At 44.2% G+C, this 18,195-nt stretch overlaps 1 protein-coding gene across 3 annotated transcripts in view; it reads right to left on the bottom strand.

The window, feature by feature from the left end:
* The window catches only part of RALBP1 (ralA binding protein 1), a 52,881-nt gene extending 35,032 nt beyond the window's left edge, over positions 1 to 17,849 (bottom strand). For 2 of the 3 annotated variants that reach the window (XM_040432931.1, XM_040432933.1), the window contains exons 1-2: positions 17,779 to 17,849; positions 2,514 to 2,818 (exon numbers count right to left, since the gene is read on the bottom strand). In XM_040432931.1, coding sequence (XP_040288865.1) covers positions 2,514 to 2,757 — 244 coding nt within the window. In that variant the 5' untranslated portion in view covers positions 2,758 to 2,818; positions 17,779 to 17,849. Of the gene's footprint in view, positions 1 to 2,513; positions 2,819 to 17,688 lie in introns of all 3 variants that reach the window. The other variant, XM_040432932.1, reaches the window with a different exon arrangement.
* Positions 17,850 to 18,195: the final 346 nt, after the last annotated feature.

Below are 18,195 nucleotides of genomic sequence, written 5' to 3'. Positions count from 1 at the left end.
AATCTCAGAGCGCACCAACGTCTGCAAACACTTATAAAATGAGGGAGACTCTTCAGCCACCGTCCTATCTATACAGGGCTGGCACATCTTCTTATCCCATTCAGATGGCAAGCCCTTGCTGCATAACGCACATTCTTTATTCTTCTTCTTTGCCCCCACTTTCTTGGGCTTAGCTGGGGCAGGAACTGTGGGATCCTCAGATCGCTTCTGAAGGCTCTCATCCTCCATGCTCTAGCCGGAATAGACGCCGGCCGACAACTCGTGCACCTCTCATAGGCGCCTGCAGATGACGTCACAGCCGGCGTCATGTGACTTTAGGAGCGCTCCACGGCCTACTCACAGCCGGAGCCGCTCCTCTTCCTCCCCCTGGTGGTCAGCGTTCTTCCTCCGGCGCCACACATGCCGCCGTCTCCCCGCACACTGCCGCCCCCTCCGGAGCTCAGATGTGCCTCTGCTGCAGCTTCCAGGATCTCAGGTAAGTGGGGGACCCACCGGAGGGAAGGATCCAGCATGTCGCTCTGCAGGCTTCCCATCAGAGACAGGAAACCACACTGACGAGGAGGAGTATGCCCGCCCGTTTTATTCTGCAGGTTTCCTGTCTCTGTGGGGTGGATCCTCCTCTCTCCGGTGGTGCTGTCATGGGCGATAGGAAAAGAGGCCTTAGTGGTCCTGTGCGAGGATAGTCTGAAGCTTCATCTGAACCCCAAGATTCATATAGTGGCAGTATGGGAACAGGGATGAATTAGTAAGGTTATTTCACTAATTTATGGAAAAGTCTTTAAATTAGAAGAGAACAGAAGAGGTGCATTAATACCCTTCAAATACACAACAACCTGCCGATGTCTAGCAATAGGGTGAAGCTAGCCTTAGCCAGTAGAAAACAAGTTTACTGCTCTTGTTAAGATGAAAAAGTTTCAAAAGATTCAACTCTGCTGCATCTGGTCATTAAACAAGTTGGTCAACACAGAAAACATCACCCTCCTCCATATGTAATTACTAAGCTTCAGGTATGTGCAAAACATCCTTAAAGAAATGACTCACTCACAGTGAGTAGCAGGTAGCCGCTAAACCTGGACTACACCCTGGCTGCTGCTCTGCTAATATGGCATCAACTAGAATTCTACTTTACTACAGTCTGGAGGCTGTGCATGTAGTAAAGAATATATCTGTAGACAAAATGGAAACCTACAGCTGGATACGCTGCAGGTATTTACTGATGACTAGTGTTGATGCTTCATCTGAAGTCGCTTCATTTAAAACTTCGGAACAACATTGTACGGAGATTCGTCTCCGTACAGAATTAGAGTGTATGGGAAAACCACTTTAAAACTTGAAACCGAACTCTGCTTTGATTCCGAGGTACTAGTGAAGTTATTCAACAACTTTGCGAGTAACTAACTTCGATTCATCGGAGCCCATACATTCTAATACTGTACGGAGACGGATCTCCATACAGTATTATTCCGAAGCGACTTCAGATAAAGCATCTGAAGCTTGCTTCGCTCAACACTACTGATGACCGATCCTCAGGAGAGGTCATCAATATCTGATCGGCAGGGGTCCAACACCCGGTACTCACGCCGTTCAGCTGTTTAAAGTGGATGCGATGCTCCATGTGAGCTTTACTTCCACTTCATTACACCGTCCATAGTCTCGGAAGTGCAGTGTAGTACAAGTACTCGCTTCATTCACTTGAATGGAACTAGTACTTGTGATTACACTACGCCACAGCTACGGGGGAGACGACATGGCTGCTTCCTCATCATTACACAGCCTTACATGAAACACCGACTTCTCTTCAAAAAGCTGATCGGCAGGGGTGCCCGGTGTTGGACCCCTGCTGATCAGTAATTGATAACCTACCCCGACGATAGGTCATCAATTCTAACAGCTGGACAACCCCTTTAAACTCCAACCAAAAGCATTTATCACCCATCATCAAGATTAAATGTTAAACTTATGAGAATCAGTTCAGTAGGACCACAATCAATAACAAGAAATGACAATCAATAACCAGCATGACCTCAGTTATGAGAGAAAAAAGAAATTATACGTAGTACATAATGAAATAGAAATTAACACCTTAGGCCTCTTTCACATGTGTTACAGAGTTCTCCGGCAGGCTGTTCTCTGGAGTTGCGTAGAGCGTTTTTTGTCCGGCCGGATCCAAGCATATTTGCCAGGTAGAGGCTGCATCTCTTTATAGGCAAAGGGGACGAGCGGGCACGCGATAACATCCAGTTATGCGGATCCAGAGATCTCTCCCGGAACAGCCTGCCGGAGAGCTCCAACACCAGTGTGAAATTAGCCTTTATACTACTAAATAGATTTTGCAGAGGGTTACACAAAAACTCTGCTGTCCTGTGTCACTCCACCTTCAGAGCACAATGCGTGGTGGCATCACGTCCCCAGCAACTAATCACTGAATGCTGGTTCTCTTATGTTCCTCCTAAATGATCTAAGTAATTCAAGAACCACCAGATCCAGGATGTGGACATCTCCTGCATACTTACTTCTTTTCTCCTTCTTCTTAAACTTCCCTTTCTTCTTGCCATGGTCTTTCTCGTCATCAGACACTACATCAGGAGGCTCATGGAGTATGTCATGTGGAGGGGATGGCTCTCCAGTACGGTACAGTCCAGGGAATTTCGTTGGGCTGATTTCTTCTGAGCTAGGTGTACGAGCCAGTCCCCCGCCATGCTCAGCCCTCCGATGTTCACTGGGGCTACTGGTGGGAGGCAGAAAGCACTCAGTCATTCTGCCGATGACAACTTACGGTAGGAACTGAGCCCGGTTTTCTGTTACCTGTCCATTTTACCTAGATGAGGAACAAAAACACAATATATATATATATTAACACAAAAGTGATCCATTGTAGCTTTAGAATCAACATTCCTATTCATTCAAGTGAAGACTATTTGTTTCTAACCCATGAGAGGACCCTACAAATAAGCTATATTAGCTGCTTCACATTACATCAAGGAGTGCATACCAGGGACCAGTTTCCTCACGTTCCCTGCCTCGTCACGTTCCCATTTATTCCCACATGGGAGAAAAGAATGGGTCAACATCAATTTACAGGTGAAAAAACCCAGTTCCATACTTTATTAATCCATGTTACAAAAACCACCTCCTATATCACATGATTGTCACACGGTGGTGCTTACTGTAACATAGATTACTGATGACCCATTCTAAAAGAATTATGAAATGCTTGGCCTACCCTTTACGTTGGGGTAAATAGGATGGGGAAAAAAGAAAAATGGAGTACCACCTAGATGAAAAGGCTGAGAATCCCTGATATGTATAATGGCTGGCAGAACGTTCACCCAAGGTCTAGATTTAGAATAGACCTGATAAGTTGGGTTCTTCTTTGTCAAATCTATTCTTTCCCCATTGTAAACCAATGCTGTAGGCCTCTACCAGCTGTTCCCAAGCTTCATCTACATACATTGAATATGAATATTTGACAAAGCCAAAATCTGTATTAACTGGGACACTGGACATTTTACGTCTATGACCAGCCCGGTGTAACAAGTAAGCAAACACCCAACCATATTTTTTTTTCAATGAAATTTTTTTAATTTTTTTTTTAAGAAAAAAAATCATATACCTAAAACAGACATCGGTATCCCATGTCATCACATCAATTTTACTCATCTATCAGACTGAAGACCAGAGGAACTGACCAGTGGTACTGTTAGGATACATGCTCACTAGATTGGTACAAGAATAGAGCTCTTCCGAGAACACAGGAAGGTTTCCGCTTTCTATTCACAAACAGATGCTTTTTTCTGCTGTGTGTGTTTTTATAGGTTTTTGCTTCTTTTTCTCGCCCTTACATATTTTGGATCTTTGCATTTTTTTGTTACATACATGTGGTGGAGCTTTGTTGTAACTGGAATGATGCAGGTACTTTGCATCACGGCTTTATGAAAGGCCACAGTTAATTCAGGAATTTTTACGAGCAACGATCTCCAACGAAAGGAACGTCTGGTGTTTTTCTTGCTTTTTTATCCACACTGAGATCTTATCTCACTACAAGGTAGACTTTGAAGCTCTACAAAGATGCCAGTATTTACCAGGAGCACTTTCCTTGGCTTGAGTTGCGACAGATAAGACATAAATAATCATTACTCCACGCAATATTTTGAAGTTTCCCTTATGTTCCCATAATGCAGAAAGTACAGAAGAAATTTTCCATCACAACTCTTAACTGTGATACCATAAAAGTGAGCCATTTTTATTTTTTTTAATTTTTTATTCTGGTTTATTTGGAGCAGATTCACAAAAAACAAAGCAAGGGTCATGTACCCGCATATCATACATTATACATACTTTCCCCACGTGGCCTCCAAAAGGAAGTCAGGGAGTCAAATACAGCATCATAGGGGACATGAGTTCAGTATATATGAATCTGACTGCATTTTTTATTTTAACTTAAAGTAAGTAGAAACAAAAATAGAAAAGAAAAGAAAAAGAAAGAGAAGAGGTGGGAGGGAGAGAGACATGGGGGGGGGGGGGGGGGGGGGGGAGGCAGGATTATACTGCCAGGGGTCCCAAGGTATTACCTAGAGATGCTTTAAGATACCATGAGGTGTACTGAAAGGGTTTAACTAATTCCCCAATCTCTACCGAACTAAAGTGCGCAGTGATAAAAGTGCGCCATTTATTGAAGAATTTGGAAGCTGAGCCTTCTTTGTGCCTAGACGCTTCAATCCTCTCAAATCCCAATAGAACTTTCAAATCAGAGATCACAGCTGGAATGTCTGGCATGGCATCTATGAGCCATCTTTGAAGCAAGCCTCTTTTGGCTACTAATAAAACAGAGTGCAATATGATTGGTATCTGAATTGGGTTTTCCGGACGTATATAATGGAAGACCAGGGTCTGGGGTTCCATAGGCAATTCCACCAACCAGTTAGTCTTGATATAATCGATCACAGTGGCCCAAAATTTGACTACCTCAGAACATGTCCATATGCCATGCCAGAAATCCGTAGCCGCCAATTTGCAATTTGGACAATGTGTGATACGGTCCAGAAACTGAGGCGAGGCTGGAAAATTAAAACCATAGATTGCCCGATGCATCATTTTAAAATACGTTTCACGCCAAGTCTCACCTATCACGCACTGGCGTACCTTACTCCAGCCTTCCAGGATCTTTACCCCAATCTCATCATCCATGGTGATACGCTCCCACTTCTTAAAAAGTGTGGACACTTTGGCTTTCGTGAAATTGCCTGAAAAAGCCCTATACAACCTAGAGAGAGAAACTGTTTGGGGAGAGAAACTGAGGATCTCGTCAAAGGAATTTGTGGTCGCCTCCCTTGACAGATCACGCAGTCTATGCGAACAGAAACCCACAATCTGCATTATTTGCAGGAAATGGGAATCCGGCAGGGCGTATTTTTCCTTCAGTTCTTTTGGGGTCAGCCAACGCTTTTCCCCTTGGTGCATCAGATGTTCCGCCCTAGTCAAACCTCTAGATACCCACAGCTCAGGGGGTCTCAAACTAATTCCTGACGCAAATTCTGGATGACCCCATAGCGGCATCCATTTAGAGATTGCATGAGGCAGATCTGCTGTCTTCCTGATCGCCTTCCAGGCTGCTATCGTATCTCTCAATAAAAGCGAGGATTTAATATCCCCAGGTAACGCGGCCAGGTTAGAGTGAAGGCACAATACCAAGTTCCAGGGAGCTACCAGGTTTTGTTACAATTCCCTATTGGAGAAAAGATCAGTATTGTGCACCCAATCGGATATGTGACGCATAAGACATGATAAATTGTAACCCCGTACATTCGGGAATTTCACCCCTCCTTCTGGTTTCCACAGCATAAGCTTCGAAAGAGAGATACGAGGGCGCCTGCCGGACCACAAAAACGTGGTAAACGCTTTATTCAGGGCAGTGACATCGGTATGTTTCAGTAGGATCAGAAGCGTTTGGAGGGGGTAAAGCAACTTAGAAAAACTCATCATTTTAATGAGTTGGCACCTTCCTAATAGAGACAAGGGAAGTGAATGCCATTTCTGTAGTTCAGATATTATTTTCGCTATGAGGGGAGGGTAGTTTAGCGAGTACAGTGACCCCAGGAGCTTACCGATTTTAACCCCTAAGTAAGCGACATATTTCTTAACAACAGACAAAGAGAAACCTGTGTCCAACCAAAACTGCGGTGGATTAGTGGTGTGTAACTCCAGAATCTCACTTTTAGACAAGTTTATTTTATATCCCGAGAAGGACCCAAAAAAACTTAGGAACTCCATTAAAGGGGCCTAAGTGTTGCTGAGGAGTTTCCATAAAAATCAGAAGATCATCAGCATATAAAGCTAGTTTTACCTCTTTCTTACCTATAGTGATACCTGAGTACAAATCAGAGTCTTCTAAAAATCTAGCTAGAGGCTCGATGGCTAGGTCAAAGAGGGGGGAAAGCGGACAACCCTGTCTAGTTCCTCTCTGAAGGGGAAAAACCTGAGACAAGAAACCACCCGTATGAATGCGCGCCGCTGGGCTGAAATAGAGACCCTTCAGAAAAGTACGGATATCCCCCAAAATCTTGAATTTATCGAGCACCACCCCCAGCCAGTCCCATCGCAATGAATCAAAAGCTTTTTCTGCATCTAAAGCCAGCAAAATAGGGGTCGAGGCTGGCTGAGGGCGGCGCCGAACACAATCCAAGGTCGCCAATACCTTCCTGATATTGGCCACTCCTGACCTCCCTTTAATGAAACCAACTTGGGAAGGACCTACCAGGGCGGGCATTAGTAGGCTCAATCTGTCAGCCAATATTTTAGTCAAGATCTTGAGATTCTGGTTAATGAGCGAGATCGGGCGGTACGAGCCTGGATCTTGTGGGTCTTTATTAGGTTTAAGTATCAATTTAATGTGGGCAACATTCACATGAGCAGGAAAACTACCTGTGTGTAGTAGGTGATTAAAATATTCCGTTAGCGTGGGGGCAAGATTTTCTTGTAGCACTTTATAAAATTCCCCTGAGAATCCGTCAGGGCCTGGCGCCTTTCCATTATGTAAGGAGCGTATTATATGTAGTACTTCCTCAGCAGTTATCTCCGCATTTAAGGATCCCTGTTGTTCCTCAGTCAGGGAAGGCAGTTTGACGTCTAATAGAAAACGCTCGCCCTTTTCGGGATCCTCTGGAGTGTCGCTGTAGAGACGCTCATAGTATTTCCCCAGCAAATCATTATCAACTTGGGATTTGTTTGAACCACTCCCCCTTCCCCTTTCAGAGAGCTATTTCGTTTTAATGGTTTGAGCAAGGAGCTCCAGTATGGTTGTGGCTTTATTTTTGTGAATATAGAAACCTCATGCAGACTAATTCTTTTTTAACTTTTTATTTTTTATTCTTTATTCAATAAATTATTCATTACAAACATATTAAAGAAAAAACCATAAACACTACATCAAGTAGGCCAGCACATGTCGACTAACAATTCCCTGTATGATCCCCTGAAAATATCCTGTCTAAAAAACAGACATGTGCCGGGCTACAATACACATTTATCATATTATGATTATAATAATCAATGCATATATGTTCCCCTATCCATCCCACATTACCTCAGGAGCCATCATACATACCTGTGGACACTTAAATAAAGTGTCCATCTGATCCGGGTGATCCATCCAAGTACAAAGCCACCCCTACGTAAGAATATCTATGTCCAGTTTGCCCATATCCGCTCCCATTGAGAAGTCAATTGTTTTCCCCAATATAGAACCCTTTCATAGTTCTTTATCTTGTACATTAAGCATTTTCAAATTCAAATTCAGGATTTTTGGCCAATCCCCAATTCTTTCAGCCAAAGAATATTTATCTTTTTGCCTATGATGACAGAGGGAAGATGTCCCAATATTGGTAGTTCTATTCCTAACGTATATTTTAGGGAAGTCCTGCTACCCATTTCCTTAAAAATCTTAGCCCAATACAACTGGATGATCGTCGGACAACTCCACCTCAAATGTGTAAAACCTGCTTGCTCACTTTAGCACTTTAAGCAGCTATAATCCGAATCTCTATATATCTTGGATAGCAGCCGGGGAGTATAATATAAATGATGAACTATGTTGAATTGAATAAGCCTATGGTTCCTGGATATTGATGCCCATTTAATATTCTTATAAATAGCCCCCCTAATTAAGTGAAATTGAATTCCCAATCTCTATTTGCCATGTACTCTCACTCTTAAATTTTGTGACCAAACTTAAACCCATCTTAATTCTTTTATACAGGTGAAACTCAAAAAATTTGAATATCGTGCAAAACTCCATTTATTTCAGTAATGCAAATTAGGCTATTTTCACACTTGCGGCAGTGTGATCCGGCGGGCAGTTCCGTTCCGGATCCGCCGATCTTGGTGTGACTGAAAGAATTTGTGAGACGCATCCAGATGCGGATCTGTCTCACAAATGCATTGCAAGAACCGATCTATCGCTCCGCTTGTCATGCGGACAGACGGATCCGTCTTGTATCTTTTGTCACATTTTTACCAGTCTGCGCATGCGCAGACCGAAAGGACGGATCCGTCATGCATTCCGGTATCGCGAGATTACTGCGCTCTAGCTTTCTGATGTCAGGGAGCAAGGAGCAGATTCTGAGGATGCGGGGAGGTGCTGGGCTCCTTCACGCTGGACTCATCTCAGGTTTATTTGCATATGTATCAAATCGGTTTTTTTACACAATAAAAGCACACAGAGCTATGGGGACTGGGTATTGCGGATGTGCTAGCGGCCATCTAGCAGCCCATGTCCTCAGCTCTATACACAAAATCCCAGTGACAGGTTCCCTTTAAAGCATGTGAGAGTCCAAGAACCATTTTACTTTTATTCCATACCATTTGTAACATTTTACTTATAGGACTTTGTTTACCACGGGTACCCAAATATCCAGATTCCAATACACTGAATATATCACGCTGAGAACCCGCAAACTCTCTTATAAAGTATTGAGCAGAGCTACCCACCCCATGCCCCATTGAATTTGAGCAGCCAGAAAATAACCGTGCATATAGAGAAGGGACAAACCCCCTTCCTCTTCTGCTAACCAAAGGAATTTTTGTTTCATCCGAACTCTCTTTCTTCCCCAGATTAAGTCATTTATTAGACGTTCCATAAGGTTGAAGAAAGAGTCTTTAATTCAGATTGGGCATGCGGTTCAGATATATATAATTTGCGGGAGCAGAACCATTTTTACCAAGGAGATTCTCTCAGATTGACTTAGCATAAGCTTCTGCCATACTCTTATTTTACCTTTAAATTTGTCGATCAGCGGAAACAAACTCAATCTATCGAAATCCTGTAACCTACCACCAATCTTGATCACTAAATATTCGAACTTATCGGTAGGATTCAATATCCTGATATTTGCACTTACTGGGGACTGGACAATTCAGAGGGAGTAGCACCGATTTAGACCAATTGACTTCAAAACCCGAGATAGAGCTAAATTCATTTATAGCCTTCATTACACGCGGGATTGCTGTCCAGCCATCTTTTATGAATATGAGATCATCTGAGTATAGACTTATTTTATCATAGGGCCTCCCTCCTCCAAACCGTATTATACTTTCATCCGATCTTATTTTAAGGCTAAAGGTTCTAGGAGGAAAAAAATAAATAAAAAAAATAAAAATCGCAAAAAGTAGTGGGGAGAGGGGGCAACCCTGTCGAGTACCCTGATGCAATTTAAAAGAGTCTGACTATACCCCATCGATACTTATTCTTTCCGTCGGGTGATTATACACTGCTCAAAAAAATAAAGGGAACACAAAAATAACACATCCTAGATCTGAATTAATTAAATATTCTTCTAAAATACTTTGTTCTTTACATAGTTGAATGTGCTGACAACAAAATCACACAAAAAAAAAATGGAAATCAAATTTTTTAACCCATGGAGGTCTGGATTTGGAGTCACCCTCAAAATTAAAGTGGAAAAACACACTACAGGCTGATCCAACTTTGATGTAATGTCCTTAAAACAAGTCAAAATGAGGCTCAGTAGTGTGTGTGGCCTCCACGTGCCTGTATGACCTCCCTACAACGCCTGTGCATGCTCCTGATGAGGTGACGGACGGTCTCCTGAGGGATCTCCTCCCAGACCTGGACTAAAGCATCTGCCAACTCCTGGACAGTCTGTGGTGCAACGTGACGTTGGTGGATAGAGCGAGACGTGATGTCCCAGATGTGCTCAATTGGATTCAGGTCTGGGGAACGGGCGGGCCAGTCCATAGCATCAATGCCTTCGTCTTGCAGGAACTGCTGACACACTCCAGCCACATGAGGTCTAGCATTGTCTTGCATTAGGAGGAACCCAGGGCCAACCGCACCAGCATATGGTCTCACAAGGGGTCTGAGGATCTCATCTCGGTACCTAATGGCAGTCAGGCTACCTCTGGCGAGCACATGGAGGGCTGTGCGGCCCTCCAAAGAAATGCCATTCCACACCATTACTGACCTAATGCCAAACCGGTCATTCTGGAGGATGTTGCAGGCAGCAGAACGTTTTCCACGGCGTCTCCAGACTCTGTCACGTCTGTCACGTGTGCTCAGTGTGAACCTGCTTTCATCTGTGAAGAGCACAGGGCGCCAGTGGCGAATTTGCCAATCTTGGTGTTTTCTGGCAAATGCCAAACGTCCTGCACGGTGTTGGGCTGTAAGCACAACCCCCACCTGTGGACGTCGGGCCCTCATATCACCCTCATGGAGTCTGTTTCTGACCGTTTGAGCAGACACATGCACATTTGTGGCCTGCTGGAGGTCATTTTGCAGGGCTCTGGCAGTGCTCCTCCTGTTCCTCCTTGCACAAAGGCGGAGGTAGCGGTCCTGCTGCTGGGTTGTTGCCCTCCTACGGCCTCCTCCACGTCTCCTGATGTACTGGCCTGTCTCCTGGTAGCGCCTCCATGCTCTGGACACTACGCTGACAGACACAGCAAACCTTCTTGCCACAGCTCGCATTGATGTGCCATCCTGGATAAGCTGCACTACCTGAGCCACTTGTGTGGGTTGTAGACTCCGTCTCATGCTACCACTAGAGTGAAAGCACCGGCAGCATTCAAAAGTGACCAAAACATCAGCCAGGAAGCATAGGAACTGAGAAGTGGTCAGGTCACCACCTGCAGAACCACTCCTTTATTGGGGGTGTCTTGCTAATTGCCTATAATTTCCACCTGTTGTCTATCCCATTTGCACAACAGCATGTGAAATTGATCGTCACTCAGTGTTGCTTCCTAAGTGGACAGTTTGATTTCACAGAAGTGTGATTGACTTGGAGTTACATTGTGTTGTTTAAGTGTTCCCTTTATTTTTTTGAGCAGTGTATAATAACTGTACCCATTTAATAAAATTATGTCCCAGGTTTATCTTAATCAATATCTTCCAAAGATGGTTCCACTCCACCCTGTCAAATGCTTTAGAAGCATCTAAAGACAAAATGGAGCGGTTCACACTCTCCCCCACTTGGATATTAACCAATGCTCTTCAGATGCCTCTTAGAGATAAATTGATTCATCCTGACCAAACCGAGTTTATCTATCACTTTCTTAAGTCGGTTTTAAAGAACTTTAGCGCAGATCTTGAAATCGGTATTTAACAGAGATATTGGCCGGTAGGAGCCAATCTACTAACAGTCCTTACCCCTTTTTTTTAACACTAAAGTTACCCTGCTTCATATCGTGATAACGGCAAGCAACCTGAATCCCAAGATTCATTAAGAGCTTGTAATAAGTAGGGGAGCAATGTCTTTCCATAACATCTGTAGATCTCAAACGGGAGTCAATCAGAACCGGGGACAGAATTCCCATGAGTAGATCTCATCGCCTCATATAGCTCACTCAATTGGATTGGAATATTCAATGAGGCACTTTCTTCATCCAAAAGTGCAGGAATTACAGTATTATTGAGGAATTGGTCGATGCCATCCTCATTCCCTACCAAATCAGATTTATATAAGGGCTCATGTACACGACCGTATGCCCTCCGAGACATAAGGTCCGTGAGCGGGCCATATGTCCCGGAGCGGCATACATCGTGCGCACAGGAGTGCACAGCATCATAGGTTACTCTGATGCTGTGTGCATCGGGCCACCTGCGGGACTATTGTCCCGCACTTATAAGATCTTACGAGTGCGGGACAATAGCCCCGCGGGCGGCCCGATGCACACAGCATCATAGTAACATGATGCTGTGCGCATGATGCATGCCGCTCTTGGACATATAGCCCGCTCACGGACCGTATGTCTCGGAGGGCATACAGTCGTGTGAATGAGCCCTAAGGATGAGAAATAGTCTACGAACTCCTGCTTGATATCTTCAGGTCCGTCTATTCCATTGCCATTTCTCAATCTGATGCAGTTTATTTTATTATCACCCTTTTGATTCTGAATAATAGATGCGAGTAATCTACCAGTTTTACCAGACTCGCAGAAATATTTCTAACCAGCAAAAAAAACGACTCTTTGCCGAGCTTTATTGGTTAAGTAAGGTTTATATTCCTCCTTTGCTTGTGTTAATCGCTGTTGAGTTACTATGTTTTTATTTTTGATAAGCTCACCCTCCAGAGCCCTTACCCGATCCTCAAGCTGTTTCTCGGATTTAGCAAAGATGTGTTTAGTTTTCTTAATTTTACCCATATAATCCCCTCAGGAATGCTTTCAAGGCATCCCATACGAAGTGAATATGGGTAGAACCAACATTGGAATGCCAAAACTCTGATCTCATTACCTATGGTTTCTTGCTCTTTAACAAGGCTAATCCAGTGAGGGTTCAGTCTAAAACTCCTAAGCCTTCCTCCCATACAGAGATAGGTAGCGATGAGCGTGAGGTGAACATCGGCGAGGAGGGATCGCGGCACACCTATGTGCTCACGTCATACCGCTACGCTCAAAGAAGCATGCAGACTAATTCTAGTTCTACTACTTACAAAGCCACATGGGGCCTATGTATTTCAGCGTACCTCCAAAATTACTGCAAGATCCATCAAAAGTTGTATTACAGAGGCATTCACTCCTAGAACATCCTCAGTCTCGCTGCGAGTCCTATACTTACCAACGTTTTCATTTGTACAATCAGGGCGTCTAAGCCCCAGCCCCGAGAATGTCCCAAACCCACCCAGGAATGCCCACCTATGGGTGGTGTTTAAATTAGCATCACCCATTTCAGTCCAGGACTGTCCCTGATTTTTAGGGAAATTCGAGTCAGTTGGCTATGGACTCATGTGTTACAGCAGCAAAGTGGATGACATTTTAAGAAATCACATTCATACTATGAAAAAATAAAAACCATGCGGAACTTGAGATGCTATAAATATTTTAAATCCATCACATGCCAATTTATGTTGCAGATTTGTGCAGAAGGTGAAATTTGATGCAAATCCACAGCATTTCTGTGACAACCAAATTCTCACTATTTACGGACCTGGCTGCCGGCAAATTCCAGGAGATAAGCCACATGTGACTGTACACCTCAGGCTACTTTCACACTGGCGTTTTGGCTTTCCGTTTCTGAGATCCGTTCAGGGCTCTCACCAGCGGTCCAAAACGGATCAGTTTTGTCCTAATGCATTCTGAATGGAAAAGGATCCGCTCAGAATGCATCAGTTTGCCTCCGATCAGTCACCATTCCGCTCTGGAGGCGGACACCAAAACGCTGTCCGTCTGACGAAGCGGAGCCAAGCGGATCCGTCCTGGCACACAATGCAAGTCAATGGGGACGGACTCGTTTTCACTGACACAATCTGGTACAGTAGAAAACTAATCCGTCCCCCATTGACTTTCAATGGTATTCAAGACGGATCCGTCAGGGTTATAGATGACATAATACAACCGGATCCGTTCATGACGGATGCATGCGGTTGTATTAATGTAACGGTAGCGTTTTTGCAGATCCATGACGGATCCGCAAAAAACGCTAGTGTGAAAGTAGCCTTAAAGGGGTTGTCCTGGATTTTAAAATTGATAAGCCATTGATATCAGATCAGCAGAAGTGTGACATCCCGCACCTCGCTGATTAGCCGTTACCTTGTAGCTCCAGCATTTGTACTACTCAGTTGCGCACATTATGTGATGGACAGAGCTTGTAACTGCGGCGCTGCTCCCAGTAAAGTAAATGGGAGCAACACTGCAGTAACCAGTTCAGCCCACTAGACAGAGGATGGTGCTTAGTGATGAGGGAAGCTCGCTTCATATGCTACATCCGAACTCGCTTCGTTCAAAACATCGGATTAATACTGTATGGAGTACTCTATACAGTATTAAAACGGATGGGCTCTGATGAGCCAAAGTTATTTGTGAAGTCGTGCGTGACTTAGTTGAATAAGTTCAATAGCCATCTGCGTACAGTATTAGAATGTACGGGCTCCAATGAGCCGGAGGTAAGTTATTCTCGAAGTCGTACGTGACTTCATTAAATAACTTCGATAGTTGATTTTTAAAGTGGAAAACCACTTAAAACTTGAAACCGAATTCCTAAGTACTAGTCTGAACCGAAGCATAGTTCTAAAGTTTTAAAGTGGTTTTCCACTTTAAAAATCAACTATCGAAGTTATTCAACAAAGTCACGTACGACTTCGCGAATAACTTACCCCGGCTCATTGGAGCCTATACATTCTAATACTGTACGCAGGCGGCTCTCCATACAGTATTAATCTGAAGTTTTGAACAAAGCGACTTCAGATGTAGCAACACTAAGCACCATCCATTGCCTAGTGGGCTCAACTGGTTACCGAGAGGTGCAAAACAGGCCATCAATATCCAAACCCTGGACGAGCACTTAAAAGTATATAGTCACCAACTGACAAACACAGCCACAGCAGGTTAGCTAAGCTGCTATTAGGCCTTGGTTTCAATGACGCAGGTAAGGTGTGGAACAGAACAAAGGTATACAGCAGATTTGTATTTCTCTTTTTTTATTGGATCCAGTCCCAGTTTTAGCTGGGGAAACTGAATTATGAATGCTTCGCTGGCCTAAAATAGAGGCTGTAAATTAACAACAATAGATCTATTTGCTTTTCTCCCCCTGGTGCCCTTTCTCCGTACAACAGCGATGCTTCCCCTTCACATGGGTCACAGCAAAAGATAATAGGTTTCAGAAATTGATGACAAATAGTTGTGCAACTGTAATGTAAAAGCAGTCCTGCCTGGTTTCTTCAGACTTACTAAACCTGATTGCTCGATATGATTATATCACAGCTCTAGTTAAAAATAAAGCCTTTCAAATATTAACCAATATTAGTACGCACAAATGGTTTATACGCAGTAAGATCTGTCGCTTATTAATGTACTGTTTGTAGTTGACATGTAAGCCCGTCTCACATACAGTCACATAACTGTGCATCTCCGGTGTGACGTCCCCTATAATGAACCCGTTATCTCCCTTCTCCTCCTCCCTGATATACACATCACATGCCTTTTATCGCCCCTGCTCGCTGGCCGTCACTCCTTTGTCTCTAGAGGGATTGTGTTTCACGTGCTGGGCAGCAAATCATACAGAGTCAGTGTGTCAAAGTAGTATAGCAGAGCAGACAGGAAATAATTACAGCGCTCCCTTAAAATCTGCAAGAAATCATTCACATGGAGGAATTTGTTAGAGAAATGTTGGTGCAGCGTCTGCCTCGCATGGTTTCCAATGGGACGCAGCGCTAAAGTTCGTGGGCCGGCAGTTTAAAGCCATGAAAACGTCACGAACAGACACGCCCATTCTTGGGTTGGTGTGTGGACAGCCACTGCTTGAAGTCGCAGTGGCCGTCTACACACGGCTTAACTCCATTCAATGGAGCTAAGCAGTCAGTAGGTCAGTGGTATTTAAAGTGAACTACCGCAGCTTACACTGGTAGTATGTGCGGCAGATTTTTGACAGCGCCAAAATCTGCAGCGTGACTGTGCTTTATAGAGGAACAAGCATGTAGAAGCTGTATATAGTGGCAAACTTTGTACAAGGGGAGAGGAATCATGGAAACTGTAGTTCTTCACATATGTAACATCACCAAGAGAAATCCCCAGCAGCAACAAAACAAAGGTGCATCACAGAGATAGGCAGGACAGTGAACATGAAAAATAACTACTTCTGAGCTGTAGATGTTGCCTCCGGTAAGCATTTAAATACATATAGTTATTTACTGTATTTCTAAACCTAGGGGGAAAAAATTAAACACGAAGCTTCTTTAAATCTTTGGTTGCTTTTTTTTTTTTTTTAAGCACATCTAGCGTTATCTACAAGGTGAAGGGAATCAAGAATCTGGCACCTCGATGGTTCCGAAAGTGCCAGGTTTTATATTTACAGCCTGATAATACAGACATCACCTACATTTCTATATATTTTTCATTAATCTGCTTCCACTGTAACCTAATTAGTCAGAAATAATAAAAGTACACATGCTACCAGTCTACTCCGTGATGCCTAGTAGACACTATTCAAATGGGGAAGATTTGTTGCAGACATTTTTGGGAAAAAGGGTTGCCATACACGGTTATGGAATGGGTTTTTCAGTCGTAGACATGCTGTGTGTGAAAATAACCTTCTCAAGACAAAACATGAACATATATTAAACAGCAAAAGGTAAAAACAGATTTATTAGGGATTCTGAATGACCCCACCAAGTAAAAAAAAAGTCAAGCTCTAGTTTTTGCCAAGATTCCAGGTACTGAATATATTATAAAGCCTTTAGGATTTACATTACTACACTAGCGACATTTTACCCTTTATTTAGTGGTTAGACAATAGGACCATTCATGGTAATGGAAAAAAAAAAGTTAAGCACCAGCAGCACATTTCTCAGGGATTTATCCAGCTCTGGCTTAAAAGGGGGTTGTCCAGCTTCAGAGCTCAACCCAGACATACCCATATATTTTCACCCAGGCAGCCCCCCTGATGTTTTATGCTGCGATGCTCTCCCTTGCCCTGCGCAGGATCGCGCAGGGCAAGGGCTTTTTTATTTACAATAACACTGCCGGGCGGAGGCTTCCGCCCAGAAGAGTGTTCGGTGACTTCACCGGCTCTGATGGGCTCGCCTTAGCGCTGCCCTAGCCTTTTACAGGCTAGGACAGCGCTAAAGCTGACCCATCACTGACTGTGACGTCACTGGGCTCACTGCCGGGCGGAAGCCTCCGCTTGGCAGCCCTAAGGAGAGCCCGGTACGTCACCGGATCCCCTTAAAATGCCTTTGCCCTGCGCGATTCAGCGCAGGGCAAAAGAGAGCATCGGAGCATGAACTGCAAGAAACCTTCGTATACTTTTTACATGAGCGACAGATAATCCAGGACTGAAGGTTTTTCCATTACAGAGATACAGTCTACACCGCAAATACAGTCATCAAACCATTTCTCAAAAAGAAGGTCTCCGCCTGATAAAGATCCCCAGATCCTCCATCAGCATTTACTGGTAACTACTCCAGGGTGGACAACCTGCCATGGATACAGGGCGAGATCCAGGCAAACCTCCACAGACAACCAGAACATTAGGCACATTGGCTAAAAGGCTCCTGGGATCTGCCCAGCCCAACTCTAAAGAAGTGACAGCTGCTGCCTGCCACAGGGGGCCAGGTCCATAGCCCACATCATGTATAAGGGCCACTGGTCAATAAGGCTGGTGACATTTTTCAGGCTGATAATAGGACCTCCTCGCCTAGGACTCCCCATGTAATACTAAATATATAACAGCTATATTATACATACTCTGTCAGCCTGTAGTCACACATACAGCACTGGCGGATGGATACATAAACTCCAGGTAATCCCGCTGACTAGCGTACACATCTCTCTCACCTGTGTCCTCCCCCTCCGCCTCGCTCTGTCACTATGAGCCTTTCTTCCTCTTCCTCCTGGACTCAGTACTCGGCAGGAAGCGGCGTAGCGCACAGTTTTTCCAACAGGATATCGCTAGAGTAAAAACCGAGCTCTCACATTTGTCTCTATTTGGTGGTGGTTTCTCCATTTTTCGGGAGACCAGCTAACGCAAGGTAGAAGCAGCCCGTCTGCGTTCAGCGACGCATTAGGAGGAGACAGATGAATCTGGTACATTTTGGCCTCTAGTTTATGAAAGGGCTTCTTTTTTTTCCGTGACAGCGTGCGCCTCACAGTCATGTGATCACTCGTAGCTGTAGGGGCTGCCATGTTGTGGTTGGCGCGCCGCCATCCACAGAGCTGGCGTCTACAGGGAGTAGAGAGGTCCTTGTGCGGCCA

Source organism: Bufo bufo, chromosome 5 (assembly GCF_905171765.1).
Source record: "Bufo bufo chromosome 5, aBufBuf1.1, whole genome shotgun sequence".
NCBI classification, from domain to species: domain Eukaryota; kingdom Metazoa; phylum Chordata; class Amphibia; order Anura; family Bufonidae; genus Bufo; species Bufo bufo.
Note: the sequence above shows the minus strand (reverse complement) of the source record. Positions and strands in the feature narration are given on the sequence as shown.